This window comes from Aplidium turbinatum, chromosome 17, assembly GCF_918807975.1.
Source record: "Aplidium turbinatum chromosome 17, kaAplTurb1.1, whole genome shotgun sequence".
Lineage (NCBI taxonomy): Eukaryota > Metazoa > Chordata > Ascidiacea > Aplousobranchia > Polyclinidae > Aplidium > Aplidium turbinatum.
In genome coordinates, this window is record NC_137488.1 from 12,974,383 (window position 1) to 12,998,782 (window position 24,400).

General features: G+C 38.1%; 1 protein-coding gene, 1 long non-coding RNA gene and 1 pseudogene across 2 annotated transcripts; 2 read left to right on the forward strand and 1 right to left on the reverse strand.

Moving 5' to 3' along the window:
• Positions 1-867: 867 nt before the first annotated feature.
• LOC145786349 (uncharacterized) lies at positions 868-24,334 on the reverse strand. The gene is made up of 3 exons (XR_014291288.1): positions 24,173-24,334; positions 23,887-23,910; positions 868-956 (listed from the first exon to the last, which is right to left on the reverse strand). It is a non-coding gene; the product is annotated as an uncharacterized LOC145786349 (long non-coding RNA).
• Positions 10,776-13,344, forward strand: LOC145786476 (di-N-acetylchitobiase-like). Its single transcript, XM_082598141.1, has one exon. It carries the CDS (start codon positions 10,791-10,793, stop codon positions 11,898-11,900), a length of 1,110 nt encoding a protein of 369 aa, XP_082454267.1. The 5' UTR covers positions 10,776-10,790; the 3' UTR covers positions 11,901-13,344.
• On the forward strand, positions 19,347-19,946 carry LOC145786317 (uncharacterized; annotated as a pseudogene).
• Positions 24,335-24,400: the final 66 nt, after the last annotated feature.

Below are 24,400 nucleotides of genomic sequence, written 5' to 3' on the forward strand. Positions count from 1 at the left end.
CAGTGCCAAGCATGAATTAGGTTCAGCACCATTTTTAAAGACTTTGGTGTGATCCGACAAGCAGTAGCGTAGCCAGGAATTTTGAAAGGGGGGGGTTTAACGACCCAGCGGCTGGGGGGCCTCTCCCAGAAATTTTTGAAAAATTACTTTGAATTTGGTGCATTCTGAGAGCATTTTCAACAAAAATGTGGTTACGAGTATTCCTGTAAAATGGTGGCATAGCAAAAGGATAAGATCATGTTTTTTTCGGAAATAAAGCTAAGTCTCGCTGAGATGTTTGGTATTGGCAAAACTTGCTCTTTTAATGCAATTTTGTTTAAAATTAGGCAAATTTTTTTAGACTGAAAGCATCATTCTCAATATCGTGACGTCACATGCGTGCCAAAGGGGGGGTTGTAACCCCCCCTCCCCCTTGGCTACGCCACTGCGGCGACAAGGTATCGAACCCATGCTTACCGATTCAGAGGCGGACGCATTAAGCCGGTTAAACAAGAAATAAATTGAAAAAACAAATAGGCTAACTTAACGGATCCCAGAGTGAATGAAAAGCAAATTTAAAGTATCAAAGCAACTGCTGGTCTCCAGTTTGAAGCAAACGCTCTCATGAAATGCGGGTACAAACGAGGCCAGATGTTAGAAAGCAAATGACATACCGTACTTAATGAAAACAGAAAAGAAAGGCACCACTGACGGTGAAAAAAAATTTTTTTTTTTTACTGAAAACACAGTAACGTTGATAAAAGGGACTTATGAACCAGACCCGAGATGATTCAAGAAGATCGGAAACTTGAAGTAACCACCTCGTGGCCTATTCGTTGGATATAGTGCGTTGTTCTAAGTGGTTTGAATTTCGACCCCAAGAATCTCATTGCCATTGGTACCGGGCCCAGATTATCCGCTCAGCGGCCTTGGCAATAATTGAACTTTGCAGAGGGATCAAGAAGTTTGCAGTGACACTGGTTTGAAATATAAAAATAGATTATATTATGACAAGACGCTTGTAATGCTTTTCACCGATTACAGTGAGACCAAATAGCAATAATCAGAAAAGTAGTCGAATGTTTGTGAAACCCAACACAGTCGGCTAAGCCAGGGGTCCGCAAATAGTGGGTAGCGAGTCGCGAACCAAATTCGGGTCACGAGACCACAACTCTGGGTGGCCAAACTGTTTAAACTTACAATAAATATGATTTGTTTGGAAAAAACTAATAAAATCATATATTCTTTGTTATGCTAAGTTTCATACAATTTGGAGTCGAACCAGCGCCGCTTGATTTTGAAGCTTTTTTGTTCGCGAAGTCACGCGCTGACCAACTGAGCTATCGGGGCAGACATGTAGGCGCGAATATGTAAGAAAGCGATAAAGTAAGCATACGGTACAATAAAACACTATTTTAAAAATGCACAGCCACCAATCTCGAAGAGAAAAAATAAAACTTTATTTCGTCGGTTGTAAAAGTAGGCTAGGCTACTTCTAACTTGTTGTGGATATGGACAACTTTGTCTGACGCAAATAAATAATAATAATCTGTTTTGGTTTTTCAAAAACTTATATATACTTAGCAACACTGCTATTGCTAATTTGTTTGTTTAGTTTTTCTAGTTTCTGGCACTCTGGCAGAGACACAGAGTAGCAGTGCCAGGTGAGTGATTCAACTGGACATTTTCTTGTAATGTCCCAACAAAAAGAATTATCTTGTTTACCAGCCTCACTCAGTGTGGTTAAGAAATTGCAGGAAAGTGATAACTTTTTAAAGAAACGAAACACTAATGGCAGAAATGAATTATGGAAGCATTTCAAGAGCAGCAAAACTTACACAGGATATGTTCGGTTTGTAGAAGACGTGGCGTGTCAGATGTCGAGACACTGACTCATATATAGCTGTCAATGCGACAGCAGCATCCCTGGGTAGGCTACAATGGTGGTAAAGGGTGACCATGACACACAGTCTTCAATGCTCCAAGTTCTAGTTTATTTCAGGCCAGGTGTGAAGGTGAAATGCAATGCCATAAGCACAATGTCAGCAACCAGAACTAATGCTAAAAGGTCTGCCAATCCAATACCAAAATTAAGCCATGATTATTTTCAACCAGTCACAAGACAGAACCACCAACACCACTTGAGACTAAAAGCTAACAATGCTAGAAACTAGCAAAATTTACTGTACTGACAAACAATGATTACACCTGCTTAAGAACCCTAGTTTTATTGTGCTGTAGGATGTAGGTGTATTACTCAGAGCCTTCTAATCACAATACATAGATTTCAATGCGGTAGGTGCACAGTGCACACGCAAAACTATTTATGTAGTCCATGTGCATATTTGCGGATGCAACCTAATTCGTACCGTCATTTCGTACCTTGAAAAGATCGAGAGAAAAAATGAAAAAAGCCGAAGTCGCTCATCGCAGTTTCCGCAAACATTTTAAAATTTTCCGCAAACAAACAAAAACTCTTAGGATCATTACCAGAAATTTTAAAATGTTTGCGGAAACTCCAATCAACCCTAACCTTTTTTAAAGGTTTGCGGAAATTCCGATCAACCCTAACCCTTTTAAAATGTTTGCGAAAACTGCGATCAACGACTTCGGCAAACTCTTAGGATCATTACCGGAAATTTTAAAATGTTTGCGGAAAAGCAGAAACTGCGATCAGCGACTTCGGCTTTGTTCTATTTTTTTCTCTCGATCTTTTTAGTTTATTTGTTAGCCGAAGCACCCTAACCCTTTTAAAATGTTTGCGGAAACTGCGATCAGCGACTTCGGCAAACTCTTAGGATCATTACCGGAAATTTTAAAATGTTTGCGGAAAAACGGAAACTGCGATCAGTGATGTTCTATTTTTTTGTTTCTCTCGATTTTTTCAGTTTGTTTGTTTGCGGATACCGCTAACCGATACCCTAACCCTTTTAAAATGTTTGCGGAAACTGCAATCAGCGACTTCGGCTTTTTTTATTTTTTCTCTCAATCTTTTCAAGGTACGATCTGACGTTACGAATTGTTCATGGAACGAATTAGGTTGCACCCCATATTTGCAACCAGTTTTTTTCAAGGACCTCTGAAAATTGTATTTGCTAACTTAAACAGTTACTTTTTTTAATGGAAAAATATTTTTGCACTCTTAAACTTACAAGTAATAATTTGGTGATATTGTTGCTCGTTAAATTTACAATAACGAGTTTTATGATTGTTGTTTTAATTCCAAAAGGTGTCCAATCACCACTGTCATTCTGGTCAATCATTTTATGCGATCCGCAAGCAAGCTGTAAATAATGCGGTGACACCACCAACACGTGAACCGTGATACAAGCATTTCTCGTTGACATATTCATTTTAGGCTGTGGCTATATTTACACTATGTAGTGTAATAATAGCCTCAATAGTGTTGCCAGATAAGTAATTCTTGGAGCTAGTATACAAGTTACCCCCCTTGGTAACTCATGACAAAGACAGGACTCGACTAAACATATAGGGTGAAACTACTTTACCTTTGCTATTCTGTTCACACACTTCAATCCACATGTTTTGGTCAATTCCTCTTTGTCATGAGTTACCAAGGGGGGGGGGGGGACTTGTATATCAGCTCCGAATTCTGCCCTAATTTGAGAAAAGTTTAAAGCTGTTGAAAACAAAAACTTGTATTTTGGAATTTTTTTTTAGTCCTGGGCAAAGATCAAAACCCTAATCTTATTCCTAACTCTTAACCCTTCCTAACTTTAATCTTGACTCTGGCAACACCTGATTGTAACCATGGCATTAAGTGTGGAAAAATAGCCACTTGAAAATCAATAAATGTTTTCCTTCTTTCGCTGTTAAAAATGCATTGTTTCAAAAAAAACGTGAATCGTTTACCGTGACAGCACATATGAATAGAATAACTTTTGCTCATTGTGACCAGAGACTGATTGTGACGTAGCCTACCTTAACAGGAAAGAAACAAGACAGTGGGATGCATTGGAATTTTCTAGCTGTAGTAGCATTGGTAACACAGCATAGGCTAATGACAGTATTAAAATGTTTAAAATGTTTGCAGAAACTCCGATCAGCGACTTCCGCTTAGTTCTACTTTTTCTCTTAATCTTTTCAGGGGAAAATGTTTGCAGAAACTCCGATGAGCGACTTCGGCTTTGTTCTATTTTTTCTCTTTTTTTTTTAGGGTACGAAATTGGGGGATGAAGTGTTCAGGGGACGAAATAGGTTGCATCCAGAAAAATGAAACATACATTATTTTAAAAGATGTTTGAGTGGTTACTTTCCATATTAAATTACCTGAAAACTTCCAACATTATATATACATAAATTTAAAGCAGTGGAGACCAACAGAAATTCGAGATGAAATTAAATTACAATAACATTTCTAACTGTGTTCAAATAGGCATGAAGCTTCCATGTCAAGACAAAGATTTATAAGCTTTTGGTAATATAATAATAATGGTGTTGTAAGCACAGCAGTGCTTTTTCACCTTTCATGGTAAATAACATAACAAACACAAAGAAAAAAACAAGATGGAATACTACCAAAGGTAACCATGGGCAAGGAAACAAACACCAAGAAAAACGAAGTCAATATTACCTAAGGTATAATATATCGCATAAAGCACAGTAAAAAATAAATAAAAGAAAAATGCCTGAGCCCAGGAGACACCATATAAACCAGAACACAATCTCCAAAAAAGATAGGTAGGCCTACTGTATAAACCAGTGGTTCTTAACAGTGGCGCCGCCAGACCTTCAACATTGGGGGGGGCAAAATATTGACAGTGCAAGACAGTAGCATAGTCAAAAATTTTGAAAGGGGGGGTGTTGACAGCCGGCGGGCGAAGCCCGATGGCGTGTTCGCCGAAGGCGACACTTAGCGGCGGGGGGTCTTGGGAGCCTCCCCGAGAAAATTTTGAAAAATTACTTTTAGCTTGGTGCATTCTGAGAGCATTTTCAACAAAATTGTGGGTATGAATATTTCTGTAAAATGGTGCTGTCCGGTGGCGTAGTAAAAGGATAAGATCATGTTTTCCTCGGCATTTTTCGAAAATAAAGCTAAGTCTCTATGTTTTCTTGTTGCTAATTCCAGACTGAGATATTTGAATGTTTGGTATTGGCAAAACTCGCTCTTTTAATGCAGTTTCGTTTACGTTTAAAATTAGGCAAACTTTGTTTTAGAGACATAGGTTGATTGCTTTTTTTTGCGAGATTATTACAGTTTTATTATTTATCAATTTTCTCCTTGGTTGATTCAAAAAACGATCTTATTCCGGGAAGTCACTAACTTTTATGCTCTGAAGTCAACCCAAAGTTTCGAAAATGTAACGTCATAGACATCATACATCTTGATGAGTGTCAAACAAAAAGCTTTGAGACAATGAAGTTAGTTTAGGCTATTTCTGATATATTCAAGTTTTGTATAACGAATAGCTGTTTAGATGTTAATCTAGATCGAACAAGCGATCTCAGCAGTTGCAGATGGCTTGCATCCTTGCACAGTTTGACGAGAAACTACATCATAGGCTACAACTTTTCTTGTAAACAATGTATTAACATCCGTAAATTCAATTTAAAAGGTTGAAACCCCCGAACTCCCCTCCCTTGGCTACGCCACTGGTGCAAGACAGTGGTATATTATTTAATTTTTCTTGTTTTCTACCAGGGCTGGAAAAAATGTTTAGCTTCCCGGGAATCTGTTTTTTGGAGAAAAAATTTCCCGCGGCTTACAATCACGATAATGAGAACCTTATATTTTACTGATTTCCGGAGCTGACGTAAACCTTAAAAGTCATGTCGACATATTCTTGATGCCCCCCTTATCGAAAATTGTTCTTTGTAATACCGCTTTGAAGAAGGATTACGACTATGAACAAAAGAATAAATTTTAAACTTCATTTTGAATTGAAAAGACATGACGTAATGTCTTCCAACCTTAGTTATATATTTTTTCATTACGTAACGTCTTGTAGGAATAAATTGAAAATCAGTATGATCACTCAAAATGAAAGCAATGGGACTACGAATCCTCACTAAACCAATCAATCAATGGTCTTGTTGCACTGAAGATGACAACCTTATATTTCACTGATCCCCGGAGCTGACGTAATACAGGCATAGATCTGTTGACTCAATGCAAACCCCTGAAGGTTGGGGGGGGGCTGTCAATTCAACTTTTTTGTATCAACAGTTGTATCTCTAAAACCACTGAGGCTGCGACTACGAGATTTCTTGACTTTTCCTAACTTTTATTCACCTCTATTGAGCTGAAATTTTGAGCGAATAAAGGTTATAAATTGAAGATGTAATGCATTTCTCAGCACATCCTCTGAAATATTTCATATTCTATTGTGAAACATTTTCCCACCAGCTGGATGAAAGTAGCCTAATTAATTTGGCCCATGTCTCGTTAATCCTAACTGTTTCACAGCGTGAAGGGCATTGGCTGTATGCAAAATAATGTATAAAAAATTAATCACAACATTACTATGCACGTTTTTTATTACTCTACCAAAAAATAATGTGTAAACTCAGGCTACAAATTACACTCATAAGTGACCTCAACATTTCAACGTATATGAGCAGTTCTAAAATTCACATAGTTTTAATTTTCGGATATGCTCAGCGTGAATAATTTTACAAAGTGAATCCCAAATTTTGAAACCGTGCCAAAATAACAGAGATATCACTCCTAAAGCATAAGAAGAACAATTGACAGCCCCCCCCCCCAAACTGAGCAAGACTCCAGGAGCCCAACCTTCTAAGGGTTAAAAGTCATGTCGACTTATTCTTGATGCCCCCCTTATCGAAAATTGTTCTTTGTAGTGCCGCTTTGAAGGTGGATTACGACTATGAACAAAAGAATAAATTTTAAACTTCATATTTGTATTGAAAATACATGACGTAATGTCTTCCAACCTTATCACATTTTTTTCATTACGTAATATTTACCACCACCAAACCACTTTTGACGATCGAATTTGTTAATTTATTATTCGGTAAAATGTTTAGATGTTGTCACGTCATTAGGCTGATTTGAGATATAATTTCATTCATGACGTCGTATGGATGAAAAAGTTTTACAAGTTTTATACTCTGCTGAGATTAAAGAAGAAACATAAATGATAAATATTGGAGAAATTGAGTCTCCTTTACAACTTAAGAATCGAACAACTCAAAACTGCTGAAACGAAACGTTTTGTTTAAGTGAAAGAATCACTGCAAGCAACCAATGCCAAAATGCGCGCGGAAGAAGTCATGGGAGTGTGAGATATCAAAATTTTAACAGGTTGTTATTTTTCTACATCAATGTGACGTTAGTTAAAACTTTAAAAAGTCTATATCTTTGCTTCTGTAGAAAATCTTTTAATCTACTGTACGATTTAGTCATCAAGGTTTTCCATACTTTTTTTAAAGAGAGAGCTTTTACCCCCCCCCCCCCCCCCCTTGCAATTTGAGTTGACTTACCGTACTTGAGGTTGGGATCCAAATATTAAAAAAATATATATTAATATGTATTATTAAAAAAAAAAAAATTAAAAAGATGATGCCCAAAACATTGGGGGGGGGGGCAGCTGCCCCGCTTGCCGCCCCCTGCCGGCGCCACTGGTTCTTAACCTTTTTTCTATCAAGCCCCCCTTCAATAATGGTCATATGCCTCGCGCCCCCCTAGATTTTAAATAAGTATCATACCAAAAAAATTGCATTTTTGTCTGTTTATTGTACACATCAGTGAGATACTTGACACTGCTTCTTAGCAACTAGGTTTTTAATGCGAAGTTTAACTCCAGAGAGTGAATAACGTAAGTCTCCTTCAACTCTCAGCCGTAGAAATGAAGCCGTAGAAAAGTAAAAATGAAGCAGCGTCAAGAAAATTTGATAAATCTGAAGGAGTTTCAAGCCTTAAAGCAGCCGGCGGCCATGGCCGCTAAGTAGTGCTTGAATGACCGCCTGTGCTACCTTTTCAGTCGGCCAAGTTTGGCCGCCAGTTTCTTCTAGCCAATTATTTAATTTTGCAATAGAATGAGCGTGGATTAACTGTTGAAAATATGTAGTATCAAAGAGTGTCGCAAAATTAGGTCAGCGTGTTATAATCACCACTGTGGTATTGTGCGGGAACATTCGCTATTGTGTATATGGAATATATCCAGCTGCGATCACCAGCTGTAGCCTACCAGCGCATTCGGCCAACGCGCATTCATCCATTGTGCGCGAGTAATAGCGTTAATTACAGTGACGCGAAACCGCAAGTCTCAGGTTTGCGATTTTTTGCATGATTTTAGAGCAGTACTAGACGAACGTAACTGAACAAAAACAAGACGAATTTTCCGCTTATTAAATGATCTATTGTAGAATAAAGTTTTTTAAAAAACTTTCGCTCATTTGCATGTTTGGCTAAGTTTTGTTTGTAATTTCCGACGTTTATTTTAATCGTAAAGTAAAATGGTATATACTCAGGCCTTAAAACTCGTCTTTTTTTCCGGCAGCCATCGTGGCCTACCGAGAGCTCCTTCTCGGCGGCCAAATCTGCGTGCTTGGAGGCCAAAATACAATAACGATAGCACAAGTAAATAGCATTAAACTTGCATTTAAAATGATCACTTTGCGTTGTTGAAGTCTGGGCGACGTCCTGCAATAGAATCGTTGCACTACGCATTAAATGCTTTATCGGGATTGTAATCCGGTATTGCGGGACCATCTAACGACCTTAAATTGTTTTCACTGCTCGCAGCTCAGTAAATTGTTTCAACTGCATAACGCCTTTCATAAAACCTGACCATTTATTCCGTTATGATGTCACCATTGAGGGTGTGAAGTCACTAACCCACAGCGTTCTCAACTATGAAGACACGTGTTTTACCCACGGATGTCAACTAACCTAGTTTTCCTTTTTAACAACGATTCAATGTCCGACAACATTGAATTGATATAAAAACGACAATATTGCCAGCCGATGTAAATTAGCACTTCGGATTAACACTTTGTTAAAATAAACATCGGGAATTGCAAACAAGACTTACAGCGCTGGTGATCGCAGCTGTATATATTCAATACAACAGTAGTGACTATGATGCGCTGACCTAATTCTGCGTCACTCTTTGATACTACATATTTTCGTCATTTAATCCACGATCATTCTATTGCGAAATTAAATAATTGGCTAGAAGAAACCGGCGGCCAAACTTGGTCGACGGAGGAGGTAGCACAGGCGGTCATTCAACCACTACTTAGCGGCCATGGCCGCCGGCTACTTTAAGGCTTGCAGTTGATACAATTTACTGAGCAGCTGAAACAATTTAGTGTCGTTAAATGGTCTCGCAATACCGGACTACAATCCCGATAAAGCAGTTTTTGCGTGGTACAACGATTCTATTGCAGGACGTCGCCCAGACTTCAACAACGCAAAGTGATCATTTTAGCATTGTTGCAAGTTTAATTCTATTTACTTGTGCTATTGTTATTTGTATTTTGGCCTCCAAGCGCGCAGATTTGGCCTCCGAGAAGGAGCTCTGGGTAGGCCACGATGGCTGCCGCAAAAAAATACGAGTTTTAAGGCCTGAGTTTAGCGCAAAATAGTTTTGTAAAGTTCTGGTCTAACTAATAAAGCAAGAATTACTGAATACTATTGGTCACAACGGTAAACCATAATCTTTTCATGGGAAAATTGTAACATAAGATTCCCGGATCCGTTCGTCTGTATGTACCGGTAATGACCGAAAGAAACACTCTTCTGAAAACGTCTATTCAAGAATTGTATTTCTGTAAGATTAGCCTCAAGGCTGTCGAAATTGGGACGCAACACTGTACGCCACTAAAACTTGTCACTACAATACAAATTACTGAGATAAAGACGGAAATTTTGTCCAGCTGCCAAGCACTAAGCAAAACAGTTAAATATGCGACCAACCTTTCAAGCAACAATTTTAAAATGACTAGAATAGATTGCGATATTTCAAACGCACGTAAGCAGCTTCTGTGACGTAATAATGATAAGGCATATACAACCAAGCAACCACACGGCATTTAACATAATCCATTAAAATTGAACATAAACTATAAGCTACAAACGTTTTCGGCCATACACACGTTAGCCCTTATCAAGTAACAAAAAAATAACTGCTTATCATATCTACACTGAAAATGAATAACTGATCTAAACACTGAATTGAAAAAACGAAATGCAAAATGAAACGGCATAGCATAGGAGAAAGGCACATCATATGGCGTTTAAATCACACGAGGCAAAGACGCATCATATGACGTATCAAGAAAAGACGTTGAGTAAATAAGAAGCACCTGAGGCAAACAACTGTGTATTGAGGCGAGGATTGTATGATTTTATTAGCAAAGCCTCGTGGATTTTAGTGGCGAATTCGGTAGAACATTTACGCATAATTCTAAACGACTCCAAGGATGGTTTGTTATTAGAACATGTTTGACAATCGAATATGTGATCTTTAATGGCCGTACAACCCATTGCGCATATCACTAAATAGCTCAGGGTACAATTTTTTTTTTGTCAACTTAGCAGGTAAATGTTTTCAGTGGCGCACACATATAAGTATAACGGCTTGATCAAAAATTGTGAAGACAGCTTTTTTTTCCACAAACAGCACTATACGAGACTTATTTTCTTTAATAAAATGCAAAGCTGTGGAACCAAACTCCAAATACACTCCACTTCAAAACTTTTTGTGAAAGTCAGGCGATCTCTTTTTTAATATGCAAATTGGCTCTGAGTCTTGTTTTCAAACAATGCAATAACTTTTTTCTTGCGTTGTTTGATTTGCAGCATAGAGAACAGTGACGTTAAAATGCTTTCTGTAAAATTGTTTGTAGTAGTTCCATTTGTTTTGTTGTTTGGGCTAGTTTCAGGAAATTGCCCATGCTCTTCTGCTGATCTTTGCAAGCCAGTTTCAATCCATTATGCGAAAGAGTTGGTAGTATTTGCAGTTAACAGCGAAAAAAATTGGAAAAACTGGAACTGGACAGAAGTAACGAATGTGATTCTTACTGGTTCACTAGATTTAAGCAGTGAATTGTACTGCTTTGCTCATTCAAAAAATGTTCGTGTTACAATGATGGTTGGGATGAGTGTCAGTGACTTCCCTAAACTTTCTGACAAATCTTTTCGGAACCACACAATGTCTCAATGGATGGATCAAATGAAAAAGTACAACTTTGATGGATTAAATATTGACATTGAAGGTGCTGCATATACAATAGATGTTGTTGACGGAATTTCTGTGCTCACCAAGGAAACATATATTGCAGTAAAAAAATTAAATCCCAATTATATTGTTACTTTTGATGTTCCATATTCCCCATACTTAATTGGTTGTATATCTGGTTATTGCTATGATTACGTGGCACTTTCAAAATCAACTGATTATTTGATTTCTATGGATTACGATGCAACAATAGATCTTCTGATAGCAAACTCAAATAGCCCATTTTATCTCATCAAAGAAGGATATGATTTATATATAAGAAACCTCTCAATTAATCCACAGCAACTTGTTATGGCTGTCCCTTGGTATGGATATGACTACACCTGCTCTCACTTTTATAATTCTAGCGGTGATAACTTATGTGTGATACTTGGATCTGGGGGGACACAAATTGCTTATTTTCAGATCAGCCAACAATTTAAAAACAACATTGGCGGATTAAAGTGGAATGAGAGAGCACAGTCACCTTATTTCACGACTAAACAAAATGGCATTTATCATCAATTTCAATTTGATAATATTGATAGTCTTATTGTTAAATTCAAACTGGCAAAAGCGTTAAACTTGCGTGGTCTTTCCATGTTTAATTCTGGTTGCTTGGACTACACATCCACTGATCCGACGGTTGTGTCTCAAACTGCTGCCATGTGGGATACTTTCACTGAATATTTTCGTTTATTAAAATCAAAATAATCTTGACCTCAATTTTGCAGATTTTCTGGCTTGAAGAAGGTGTTGCAAATGCTTTGTTTTTGTTGAACCTGTTTGGTTGGTTTCATTCTATGCATTTGTTATCCAGATTATATTTCTATCATGCGATTACTGATCTAAATTTTTCACGTTTATTTTTTTCAAGATTTTTGACAAGTTGTTCACTTGTCACTGATGGTTTACAACAGACTTTCACAAAGGTTGTTCTCAACAATTTCTCATTTGAAAGAAGGATGTTAGTCAATATATTATATACTACTTTTTACTTGCAAATTTATTACATCGCAAGCCTGCATATCAAACTTCGCCAATGAATCATGGAAACTAAAACTGAATTTCAATTTAATTCCTGACCCTTGCTGTTCAATGCTTGTTGCTTGAAAATTTATGAAATGATTGAAAATGGCATTATAAATAAAATAAAAAAAACTTTCAAAACACAAGGAATGAAAAAACTGGTGTTTTAACATCGCTGCGTGTACCAGCATTTACACCTTTTAACATGAAGTCAGTTGTGTGACTGATGATAAATCCTATGATTTCATTTTTTAAGCTTTGTGTTGAAGATCATTTTAAAGTCCCATCAGTAGTAACAAATGTGAGTGTGACATCAAAAGACTTAAATATGTTTGCTTACATTGATTGCAGTATAAATGTCATAAATTTTTGGTGCTGAGCGACAAGTTGTTCTTCCCTAAATTCTCGCCAACCATAAGAGTCCAATTTTAACTCGACTTTGTTAAAGATTGAGTTTGCTTTTGTAATGTCGTCGTATGCTTATATATCAATCTGTGTTGCGGTATAGCATCTGATTCTACATGAACTATTCACTTTTTTCTAACGCAAGAATCACTCTTATGGGAAGTTTTTTCAAGCTATTTTGTATGCATGCGTTTATAATTCCATCCTTGATTCTTGTTTGCATTTGCTTCATCTCTTACGTTATGCTTATCAATTTATACATATTAAAAGTTGACGATTATGAGAATATTTACCTTGAGACCGAAAAAGCTTTGGAGGGTTATTTTTACAGTGTCGCATATCTGTAGAGGCCTTGAAATGCGTTGCTGGAGCGCTCACATCAGGAATTGAACCAACGTTACTTTTTCCTGCTGCTTTTCGTTTGCAAAGTTGTGTACCGGTACTTTGTTTGGCTAAATTGGATATTTGTTGGTGAAATGTAGCAATCCTTGTATGAAGTATTGTACCTTAGCTCTGCAGTTCTACTTCAAGCCTTTTTTTTTTCTTGAAATTATACAGCTGTTGCCAAAACTTCGCAGGAATTCGTTCACTTGGATTGTTACGACAATTGGTGGTGCGATACTGATGAGCCTAGTGAGCGAAACACGTGTCTATCGCTGTCAATTCTTGCTACACTCATCTGCCTAGAAACAGTAGTTTCATGTCAAGTAAATTTAGTACGGTAGTCCAGTGTGTGTTGGGAGATGTGGTTTAGTCTCAGAAAGTAGCTGATTCGTGAAGTGCAAGAACGTAAATCTTTATACGGTAGCCTACTGTAAAGTTCATCTTTTTTTTACACTGCAGTGGCTCAATTGCAGTTGCCACTGTTGGTGTTGTGTGTGCGCTTGGTCAGCTATCCTATTTGTTATTTTCCAGGAAGCACAGACAGCAAACACTCAAAAAGGCCACCTTATGAATCACGTCAACTAGGTCAATTTGCCTCAGGCTCAAAGGTGAATGACATATGCAGACCAGTTACAGTAAATAAGATGGTCACATGTTCGAAATTGCTTTTGTGTGTCGTGCAGGCATCTATTTGTTTACATAGTTTGCAATTTCAACCAGCCGTAAACTTTCAGGAGCTGCTGAATCATGGCGTGATATATACGCGGCTTTATAGGCTGTAAGATATTATGCTACATGCTCTGTGGTGTAGTAGCCTAGCCGCGTTAATATGACTGAATAAATTTAAAAAAATGAATACCGGTACTAAAAGTAAATATATCAACATGTCGTGCCTTACTTAGGCTAAAATTATACAGTTTCAAATGTAATGGTGATATTGCGGACAAAAAGTTTACTGTCCACTAGTCAGGGCCTCTGAGAGAAATTTTCACTAGGGGTATGAAGAGTCATTCCGGGCCCTCCTCTCACTCCGGGCCCCCTTTGTCTTGGGCAAAACGCGTGATGTTTGCTTAGGCGTATTACACACCATACAACATTTTACTGCAGAATTGGACACCTGTGCGCAATAATAGTATCAGGCTGCAATAAAACTATTATTTTGTGTTATGCATATCATGTGATCTGTCCCTCGCCAATTTGTATATCCTGCATTGAATTCGTGTGTCAGTTGTTGATGGTGCTGTTGAGAGGTGTCGCTTGTACATCTTCAATGTAAAATTTTTTACATAGAATTCATTTTTTTTCATTTCTCTTAGATGTAGCTTATAATTATTTCTGAAGGGGACACTATGTGGTGTCGAAAACGTTGGATTTAGTAGTTTTTTCATGTTTTTTTGTGTGTTTAATGTTACATCCGTTAACGTTACTGAGCGTTATATGTATCTGGTACAAGCCAAGCTCTCTACCAAGGCTCAAACATAACATCTTGTTAAAACATAATCAAGTTAATCATCTGACCAATCATAACCTTTCTTCATTAACTTTTGTATTCACCACATGCCCAGCACTAGCAGAGGTGAACAAGAGATGATCCGAAAGTATTCTCCGGCTCCCGCTCTCACTCCGAAATTCATTTTGAAGTGAAATAAGCGTTAAACTACCTTTTTCAAATGGTTTTTAAAAAACAAAAAAACACCCAGGCTTTTTGCCTAGGTTTTTCTCAAACCTGTTTTTGCTACACTATACCTCCCCCCCCCGGACAGGAGAATAACTAACTTTTATGATTTAATTTAGGGTGCTTTTAACAGAACATTTTTGCACGTAAAGCATTAAATTACCACTCTGGGCCACTAATTTGCTCGCAAAGCACTCGATTACCTTTCTGGGCCCTTTTGCTAGATTACGGGGCCCCCAGGACCAAAGAATAACAACTTTTATTCTTGAAATCAGTCGTTTAGGATGGTTTTAACCAAATATTTTTACACGTAAACTATAAAACCACAATTCCGCCCCCCCCAACAAACACAAGTCTGGGCCCTCAAGGGTACGCCGTACCCTTCGTACCCCCCTCTCATAGGCCTTGCCACTAGTAATATAATTTTGAAGTCGCACCACTTCACACCTACCATAAAGATTGTCATGTTGACTGACTTGACGAAGACACAATCTTCAGAATGGTCCAGTAGATCTATAAACACGTGATAATCCGTAGCCAACAACTTGGTCTGAGAGAAACTACGAGTCAACTCGGTTTGTTTGATAGCAATAAAATGTAAAGACATAGCAGCCTACGTTCTTATGTCACAAGACACTGTGCAATTTGAATCACATGACTTTGTGGATGTAGCCGACCTTCTACTGGGCGTGGCGAAAGCATCACAGAGAGTTGTTATTTTTAGTGTGTTCTTCAATCATGCCTACACGTTTCCAATTAACGCTTCCGCCCCATCTGTTGTAAAGCTTGCTCTCTTATTATTCTGTGACAAGACATTTGTTCACGCAGTCATATGAGTATGCCAAGCATTTTGTAAACTTTTCTTCATCGGTAAAAATGTTGTGTAGGCTATCCCTACGGATCATTGGTTCTAAGATTCGGCTCAAGGTCTGCGGAAAGTACGATGCAAAAAGTTAAGGTCGCAGACATGTTTTTTGGCTGTTGCACACTTGCAGTGCCTTATTGGAAGAACAATGAAAAGTTATTCTGTTTGAATTATTTTAACCTAGCTTTTCCACCTAACTATCATACTGTATTAGCTGTTTTGTACATGTAACTGTGTGATTTTCGTTTTTTGCTATGTGAATTTCTGTTATTCCCATTACTTTTCCAACACTTCTGTATTTTTAGGAGTAAATTTAGGGCGTTGGTGTAGTTCTAGATGAAACGATGTAACTTGGGGGTTGAAATGGTATTGTGAGAAAGCTGGAGACTAGAGTCTGGCAACATTGCGTACTAATTAGAGTCTCCTCTGAGCTTGCAACATTTCTGCAGTCACTGAAGTTGGCAAATGGCAAAAATGAACAAGTAACAACTGAGCAACCCGTGAGCAGATTTAGTTCAAGCCAACCCAATGCTAGCTGAGAATATTATTTACTGCCTTGAACTGTAGCTGAGTCGTCGCATGCCTGAGTGATCACTGGTTCGACGACCTAGTTACTAGGCCTATGTTGTCTGACTTAGAAGCGTTTTGTTGAATAGGCCTTTACTGAAGACTTATATTTTCCCAAAATATCTCCTGACTTTGGTGTAATAATGACGTAAGCCATAAATGAGAATACAAATTGACGAAATTCACATTTTATGCGAAGGTTGAGAATCCATCAGCTTGAAAATCAGCCTTGCGAGGCCAGGTGTGTCCAGAAATAGACTAAGTAGCCTAATCGCCATAAAAGCCAGACTCGGTTCAAGTTAGACTCAGCAGTCAGCACTAAAATCGTCCATTCTAGGCTAATTAAGTCACCTAGGGCAACAGAAGACTTTGGAAGTTGAGATTCCAACGTTTTCCTAAATCTGAGCCAGTCAGGGCTCATACAACTGACATAGTCACATATCAACCATGCTTTTCCGTCCGAATGTATGTCAGCCGTCTTATGCGTTTAAAAAAGAAAAGTATTTGTTTGAAGCATATAGCGACCTGTGGAAACAGGCCTTGACAACGTGGAAACCTATAATATAGCCACGGGTAGTTTTCCCCCATTGAAATATTTTGAGTAAACATTTTATTACCCTCTGTTACAGCATCATTTGACCGAGTTTTACTACTGATTTAGGCTGAAAGTACAATCTTTGTGACCTGACCCCACTCTAATGGTCAAAGTGTGGTCACTGCAAAACTCCCAGTTACACTTTACCTAATTCAAGACGTTAAAAGTTTCTCAAACTTTTAAATTAGGAAGTCTTAAAGACAATTAAGAAAATGAAATTGTAAGTCATACAGAAATGACTCGGCGAGGCAAAAAGTTACAGTAGCCTACATAAAACCGGCTCAGTGTGACCGCATGAATTTGGAAAAACAAAATAATAAAAAGTGAGATATATTCAAGTGAAACAAAAAATTCTGATTCAAAATTTCAAAAGCTTTATGAAAATCACAAATAAAACAAGTTTTAGCAATTTCAATTTATTATTCATTGATGGCGCGAACATTGAGAAAACGATAAGTAAACACACGAGTTTTGCACCAACAAAAGGAAAAAATAACAAAACCGAAAGGTTCAAAATATGCATCGATACAACCAGTGCCGGTCTTTGGGGTGTGCAAACCGTGCGATTGCACAGGGCCCGCAATTTACTCAGAAAATGCAGTACGGCAGGCCTAATTTTTGTCATTCCCAATGGAAAAATTCGATTTACAAGCAAGTACCGGTATATTTGAAGTCAGTTGCGGCTTTAGGGTGAGGCAAGTGCTGAGATTGCCGCGTCGGGCCAGCTTTACAAGCTCATACGCTTTACAAGCTTACAATACAGTAATATTCATACCCAAATTTTTGTTAAACATGCTTTCAGAATCCACCAAATTCAAAAATAATTTTTCTGGGGGAGGCCCCCCATACCCACCACCACTGGGTGTCCAACCCCCATCCCCTTTCAAAATATCTAGCTACGCTACTGAATTGGATCATTGTCATTGGGGCCCGCAAAAGCATATTCCGCACAGGGCCCGAAATACCCTAACCCGGCACTGGATACAACCAGTGGCTCCGAGAGGGGGGGGGGAAGTCGGGCCAGTTTCCCCCCTAGCAAAACATTGTAAAGGAAAAACGAGTAGTTTTCTTGTTTTTGCACTTTTGAGGGGGGCCCATTTTTAGTACTATAAAGTAAAAATGTACCAACTAAATAATCAACAAATTCTTAAATGAAGTGCGTAGTTTCAAGTATTTCTCAATCATTGTAAATGTCACTCTCGATGCTTCTCATCAAGTACAAATTATTTTCGTGTTAAGGTAGGCGATGTTGAACAGCTTCAAGACGTAAAATCTGAAGCTGAAATGATTTCTGTATCAATGAACGGTTTCGATTGTATTGATAGTTTCAACTTGAAAACTGGTGCTGTTTTAGCTAAGCGGGAACTATTTTTGCTTGACAACTGAATCTTAACTTCAAAATCTGCGTTGGCCAGGCATAGGATGTTGTATCCAACATAAGTTATCTGGGAAAGTTAAAGGTATCAGTCCAAGCACGATTAAAGAAAGTAAATCCTGTATATTTTTTGTTTATGGATCATCATCAGTCATCATCTCCGCCTGCAGCAGATTGCCCATCAACATGAGTTATTTGCTTCCAAGAGTGGCAATTTTGAGCCAGCTCGCCCATTGTCGCCAAGTTGAGTCAGGTCCACGATTGGATGTTGTCTTGCCATCGTTTTGGTTGTCTGCCACGTTTTTTTCTTTTTTTTTTTCTTCTACTTTTCCTTCTGTGCAAACTTTGCTGATTCCGAATTGTGATCTTTTAGTGTGGCCGAACAGTTTTAAAACTTTTAATTTTATTATTGCTGCAATTGGATGTAATTTTGTCATAGTTAAAAGATCTTCTGTTTTCGTGTGGTCAAGTAGCCTTTTGGTGGTCATGCTTTTCATGATGTGATTTTGGAAGGTAGTGAGTTTTTTCTTTATTTGAGTTTTTTGTTTATGGATGTTATTGTTTGGCTAAATCTAGTTGGAATTCATAATGTTGCCTACAAACAGCGTTGTTCAAATGTCTTATCATTTTTGGAGTAATTGATTACACTGGTCAACAAAATGAGAAAAAAATTTTTTGGCAGGACATCTAAGAGTGTTTTCTGGGGTTTTCAAGGTCGCTGATTACGAATATGACATTGGTTTTGCCAGATTGACTCTAGTTTAGAAGATACCTATGCCCCTAGATTAGCCCAAATTAGTGTATTTACCCCCTAAACATCTCACCAAGAAGTACGTAAATCTTATCAATTTTGTTTGATAAAACGTAATAAGTTAATTAGTAACAAAATCTAATTTAAAAATTACTGTAAAGTCCTACATTCCGTCCTACATTTTGCTCCTGTACCAATTGGCCATTCTCCCAAGATGAAAGAGAAGTATGATGCCATCAAACTTGTCCTTGAAAAGCTTGACTACGATACCCATAAGTGGCTCATCTGTGTTGACATAAAAATGGTCAGTTTTCTAATTGGTCAACAAAGTGGATATACCAAGTATCCTTGCGTCCTGTGTTTGTGGCACAGCAGGGTGAGAACCCAGCACTGGCGCAAGAAAAACTGGCCAGAACGCACCAGTCTTCAAGTTGTGACAGCCAATGTAATCGATGAACCTTTAGTTTCCAGGGATAGAATTGTATTTCCTCCTCTGCACATTAAATTAGGGTTAATGAAGCAGTTCGTCAAAGCATTAAACAAGGAGGGGAATTGCTTCAAGTACATTTGCAGTCAATTTCCAGAACTCTCCGATGAAAAAGCTTAAAGCTGGTGTCTTTGATGGACCTCAGATTCGAACGTTGATGAAAGATTCGGATTTCACCAGTCAGATGAACAGCTATGAACTCACTGCATGGAACTCCTTCAAGGATGTAGTACAAAACTTCTTGGGGAATCACAAAGCACCTAATTACAGATAATTAGTTCGAAAGATGTTATCTGCATTTGGAAAACTTGGAGCTAACATGAGCATTAAAGTTCACTTCCTATTCAGCCACCTTGACAGATTTCCTGACAATCTTGGTGATTCCAGTGAGGAGCAGGGGGAAAGGTTCCACCAAGACAATGGAAGAAAGATATCAGGGCAGATGGAATGAGCACATGATGGCAGACTATTGCTGGAACCTGTTGAGAAACTGCCCAAAAGTTTCTTACAAGCGAAAATCTTACAAGAGACATTTTTTCGGGGCAAATTAGTTAATAGTTTTAATCTTATTGTATTTCATACCATTATTTTCAATTTACAATGAAAAAGATAATGTGGTTCCTTTTATCTAAATTTTATAATACAAGGTTGATTGACTGATTTAATGCAACATTTTTTAGTGTTTTATGTACTTACACTACTGTATATGATTGTGTATTTTATGTAGGCTATATGACATCGGTAACATCAAGTTATCAAGTATGACAAATCTAATATCCCTAAAAATTTCGTAATGTTGCTGTATTTAAACTTAAAACTGTTTTTATTGTTTACAATTGACCATTAAATTGCATTTCTGAAATATCTAATATGGTTTAACTGTTTTTTTGATCTTGTGCATAAGGCTCAAATATGGGATTTTGGTCAAAATGACCCTATGCGATATCTCCAAAACTAGAGCCAATTCGGGAAAACTAAGGCCATATTCGGAATCAGCGCCCTTCAAAACCCCCAAAAACACTCTAACTTTGTCTGCCAAAAAATTTGTTTTGACCAGTGTTATCTGTAAGCTTGTGGCATCTTTAAAGTTATAGCCCAGTCAGAGGAAAAATTCTGAAAAATCTAAAGAAAGCTGTCCTATCATCTTGCAAAGAAAATTGACTTCGAGAGGGTAATCAAGGCGTGGTGCAGTCAAACCCAATGCTTTACATTACCCTTTTGCAATTGAAGCTCTAAAGACGTTTCTTAAATGCATCAAGTTGGAACCAACAAGAGCTTGATCGGAAGCTGAGTCAATGCTAAAGTAGCCAACAACTAGCAGTTTTAAATTTGTGACTGCTTTGCATTATGTGGATTACGGTCCTAAACAAGATTCACTGATGAATTTAATGACATCAAAGGAAGATGTAATCTAAGTAAGAGAAAGCTGAGAAGAGTAGGCTACTACTCGCAAGCTAAAGTTGCAGTGGCCATTATAAATTTAAAAGAAAATAATTTTCTTTTTCTGTATATTTGCTAAAAAATATTATGGGGCCCATTTTTCGTATTGTTTCCCGACCAGTGCTGACTTCTCTCGGAGGTCCTGGATACAACACTATCATTATCTTAAAACACATCCGCCCCGTTAGCTCAGTGGTTACTAGGGTGGAGTGAAACATAGGTTAAAAATGAAAGTTGATAGAATCAATCTGTAATAGTTACTAAAAGTTGTGATGTGGTAAATGTATTCACATGCTGAAATATTTTTGATTTTGATCAACGTTTACGTCTGCCGCAAGTCCATTGAAGTTTTCACTGTTATTTTGGAGCTATGACGTCATCACAATTAGCAGATCGTCACTTTTATCTAACTTCTACCTTCGGTACTTCTATCTAACAATATCAGAGTTGTAAATTACACATAAATCGTTGCAATGCAGTGGAAAATACGTCTTTTAGAACGCTTGTTGCATGTATATGATCAACTGATAAGAAAAAACACGGATTTTAAGCTATTTTCTTCAAATTTCTGTTCCTTTCACAAGTTCATCACCACAGTTTAAGCAAGTATGTGCAATGAAGGTAAAGCAAACTACAGTAGAAAAGTGTTTTTCTTAATATGACAATATTGAGATTTCGGTTGCCTGTTTACTTTTGATCCCATATAAATATTGTAAACGCTTTTTAAATCATCAGCTTATACAGTACATGGGCGTTGGCAGAAATATTGCAGGGGGAGGGGGCAAACATCTTTTAAGCCAAATTTCATCTTGTGAGCTACAACGAGTGCAACGTAGCTAAGTGTATTGATGAAATGTAACGTAAATTTGGACGGCACGAGCGAAAACGTTACAATTAAAGATATTTCCAAGGCATACTTAGCGATAGTTTCCGAAAGCGCGAAAAAATAGTCCTGGAAAAATGTTGGTTTACTTCGAAGAAAATTGGATGAAAAAGATATTATCGCCCAAAGGTAAGAAACATTTTTGAAAGTATCGTTTTCATAAGGAAAGAAACGTTTATAAAACCCAAATCCAGGGGGACAAGTGCCCCTCTCTGCCGACTCCCATGAGTTTAAATCTCATTAAGCACTCCATTTGCCAAAAACTCTCGTTTTGTATTGAATACAGGCATTTCTAATTTTGACTGCAGTCTACTTCGAATAAATCCCTCCCGTTGTTTTTGCCCACACACCGCAGATGCTGCTTCAATAACGAGGCGCACGGCCCCTTCCATGGCTTGCGTGTGACACGGATAGCTAGGAAATTCAAGCTCTGGAGCTGCAACATCTTGAATGAAGGACATTAACTGACTGTCCGGTATGTCTCGAGTTAGTGGTGGTTCATATCTCTCTGTATGCTGCCAATCAATCAGTTCAAAGTATTCGTTTGCTTCAAAGATCAAGAGTGGAACTTTAAAGAGACGAATGGAATCTCCATGACCTTGTTTTCTGGAAAGTATCCTTCTCAGTGCTAATTTTCTGTTGTACAGACGTTCATCTACCAACATCCACAGCAATAGGTTCTCTTGGTGAGCAAAAAAGGCATTTCGGTTGATACCAGGGACAACTATTGCTTTTAGTTCAGCGCTAAGACAGCGCGACTTTTTAACTACGTGAAACAAAGTGTTTAGCTCCTTTACAGTAAGTAGTACAGGAAGGTTGCGTTTTCACTGCAAACCACGTTGGAGCGTATAACTTGGCAATGTAGGCTACTCCACCAAAAGTTTCCTTGCTTCAGTTGTCCCATTAGGTCATGACGATGTCGCCGCCAATGTGCGGGTTCAACTATGGCAGGAGAGACTGGCAGCCGGACCGACATTGGCCAATATGGAGCTCACACCCATGGAGAGCCTTCCTCCCAGAAAACGTGAACCGTGGAAGTATTGGCGATGCCTCAACCGCTTAAGAACTGGTATTGGCAGGTGTAAAACCTTGATGAGACACTGGGGGTATTCCATGGGGAGCACAAGTTGCAAATGCGGACAGGAGCAAACGATGCAACATCTACTCGAATGCCCTGACCTAAAAGCAAGGTGCTCTGCACAGGATTTGGCCGAGTTCAACGATAGAGCAAGAGCCTGCGTGATGCTCTGGGCTACGGCCGTGTGATACACGATGAAGAAGACCAACGCTCTCAGATTTTACAGGGATTGTTTCGTGAAACATAAAGCTTCAAAATGCGATTGGTTGTTGTCAGCCATCTGGAGTGATTCATCTTTCTTGGATTACAATAGGCAAGCTTGGCATCACAACGCCCTGAGCTAATTGCTTTACAGATGCCATACAAGTACAGTAGGCTACTGCTGGTCTGTGCTTAAGCTCACGTCAATTGAAGGCAGTTGAATATCAACAGCCTCAAACTCTGTGACTGGTAAACTGTCACAGTCTTCAAGTTTTTTACCAATGGAGCCAGAAAAACTTAGTGGACCAGATGTAACTCCATCAAGATAATGCATCAAGTGTCTCAGTGGTAATTCATTAAAATGCAACAGACATACAAACCGCTGCAATGGCTTTTTCAGGCCCTTTTTAAGAATTGCATATTTCCGATTATGTTGCTTAAATGGACTAATTGAATCGTAAGAAATATCCTCTATGACGTCACATGCGATGGTTTTGTTGCGGAAAAAAATCTGAAGCAAATTGTGATATTTAATCAGCACATCCCTTGTAATCTTGAACTTGCTTGCGGCAGACGAAAACTTTATTTTAAAACGCTGAAATTTTCAAAGCTTAATAGTCAAGCCACACTACAACTTTTAATCGCTATTACAGAGCAAAAATCAAAATTTTCTTTTTTCACTCCACCCTAGTGGTTACGCGACCGGCTCAAGATCACGCGGCGCAAGTTCGACTCTCGGGATGTGCGCTTGAGCAACGCATTTCAGGACTGCTCTCCATTCAGCGGCACCTAGTGAATGGAATAATTCTCCGGCAACAACACTTCAATAATCGGAAAACTTCACTCTGCCAATCTCGGTAACCGGCCCTGTGTCAAGAGCCTCTACAAATACCGTATGCGAAACTACCAGGAAGAACCAATCAAGGCTTTGTTAGTCCGAGGATAAAGATTCAAATCCAACCAACCTTAAAACTGCACAGCCACCAAACCTAGAAAAGAAAGAAAAAAATGAATTTGCAATGTCACCAAAAGGTAGCTTTAAGCAATATAAAGAAAGAAAATTAAGAAGAAAGATTATTATTGTAACAGTTAGCAAAAAAAATTAAGGCTACAAAAAAGAAGTTTCGATAATACGAATCATGATTGATCTAAGCACGTCAATTTAAAGTTCTACTTTAATAATAACCAATAGCAAATTAGTCCAAAACAGTTTATTTTTTTATAAGAATCATAATCAATTTGTAAACTCACTTGTTGGTTCAGCATATTTCTTCAAATCGCATTTTTTTAACAATTCCTGATCAATTTTGAAACTTTTTTCTTTGCAGTAACCACAAACAAATTCTTTTTTCAAATTTTTCCAACCTGACGTGTCTCCAGGCCTTGATTTTTCATTAGCCTAATTTTTTTAAGTTTTACCTGGAGAGCACAAATTTAGCTGCCGACTTTAAAAAGCACAAGAAAAGAATATCAAAAAAG

Excerpts from the sequence above, each read along its gene's own strand:
- LOC145786476 (XM_082598141.1), top strand. The coding sequence starts at position 10,791 with ATGCTTTCTGTAAAATTGTTTGTAGTAGTTCCATTTGTTTTGTTGTTT.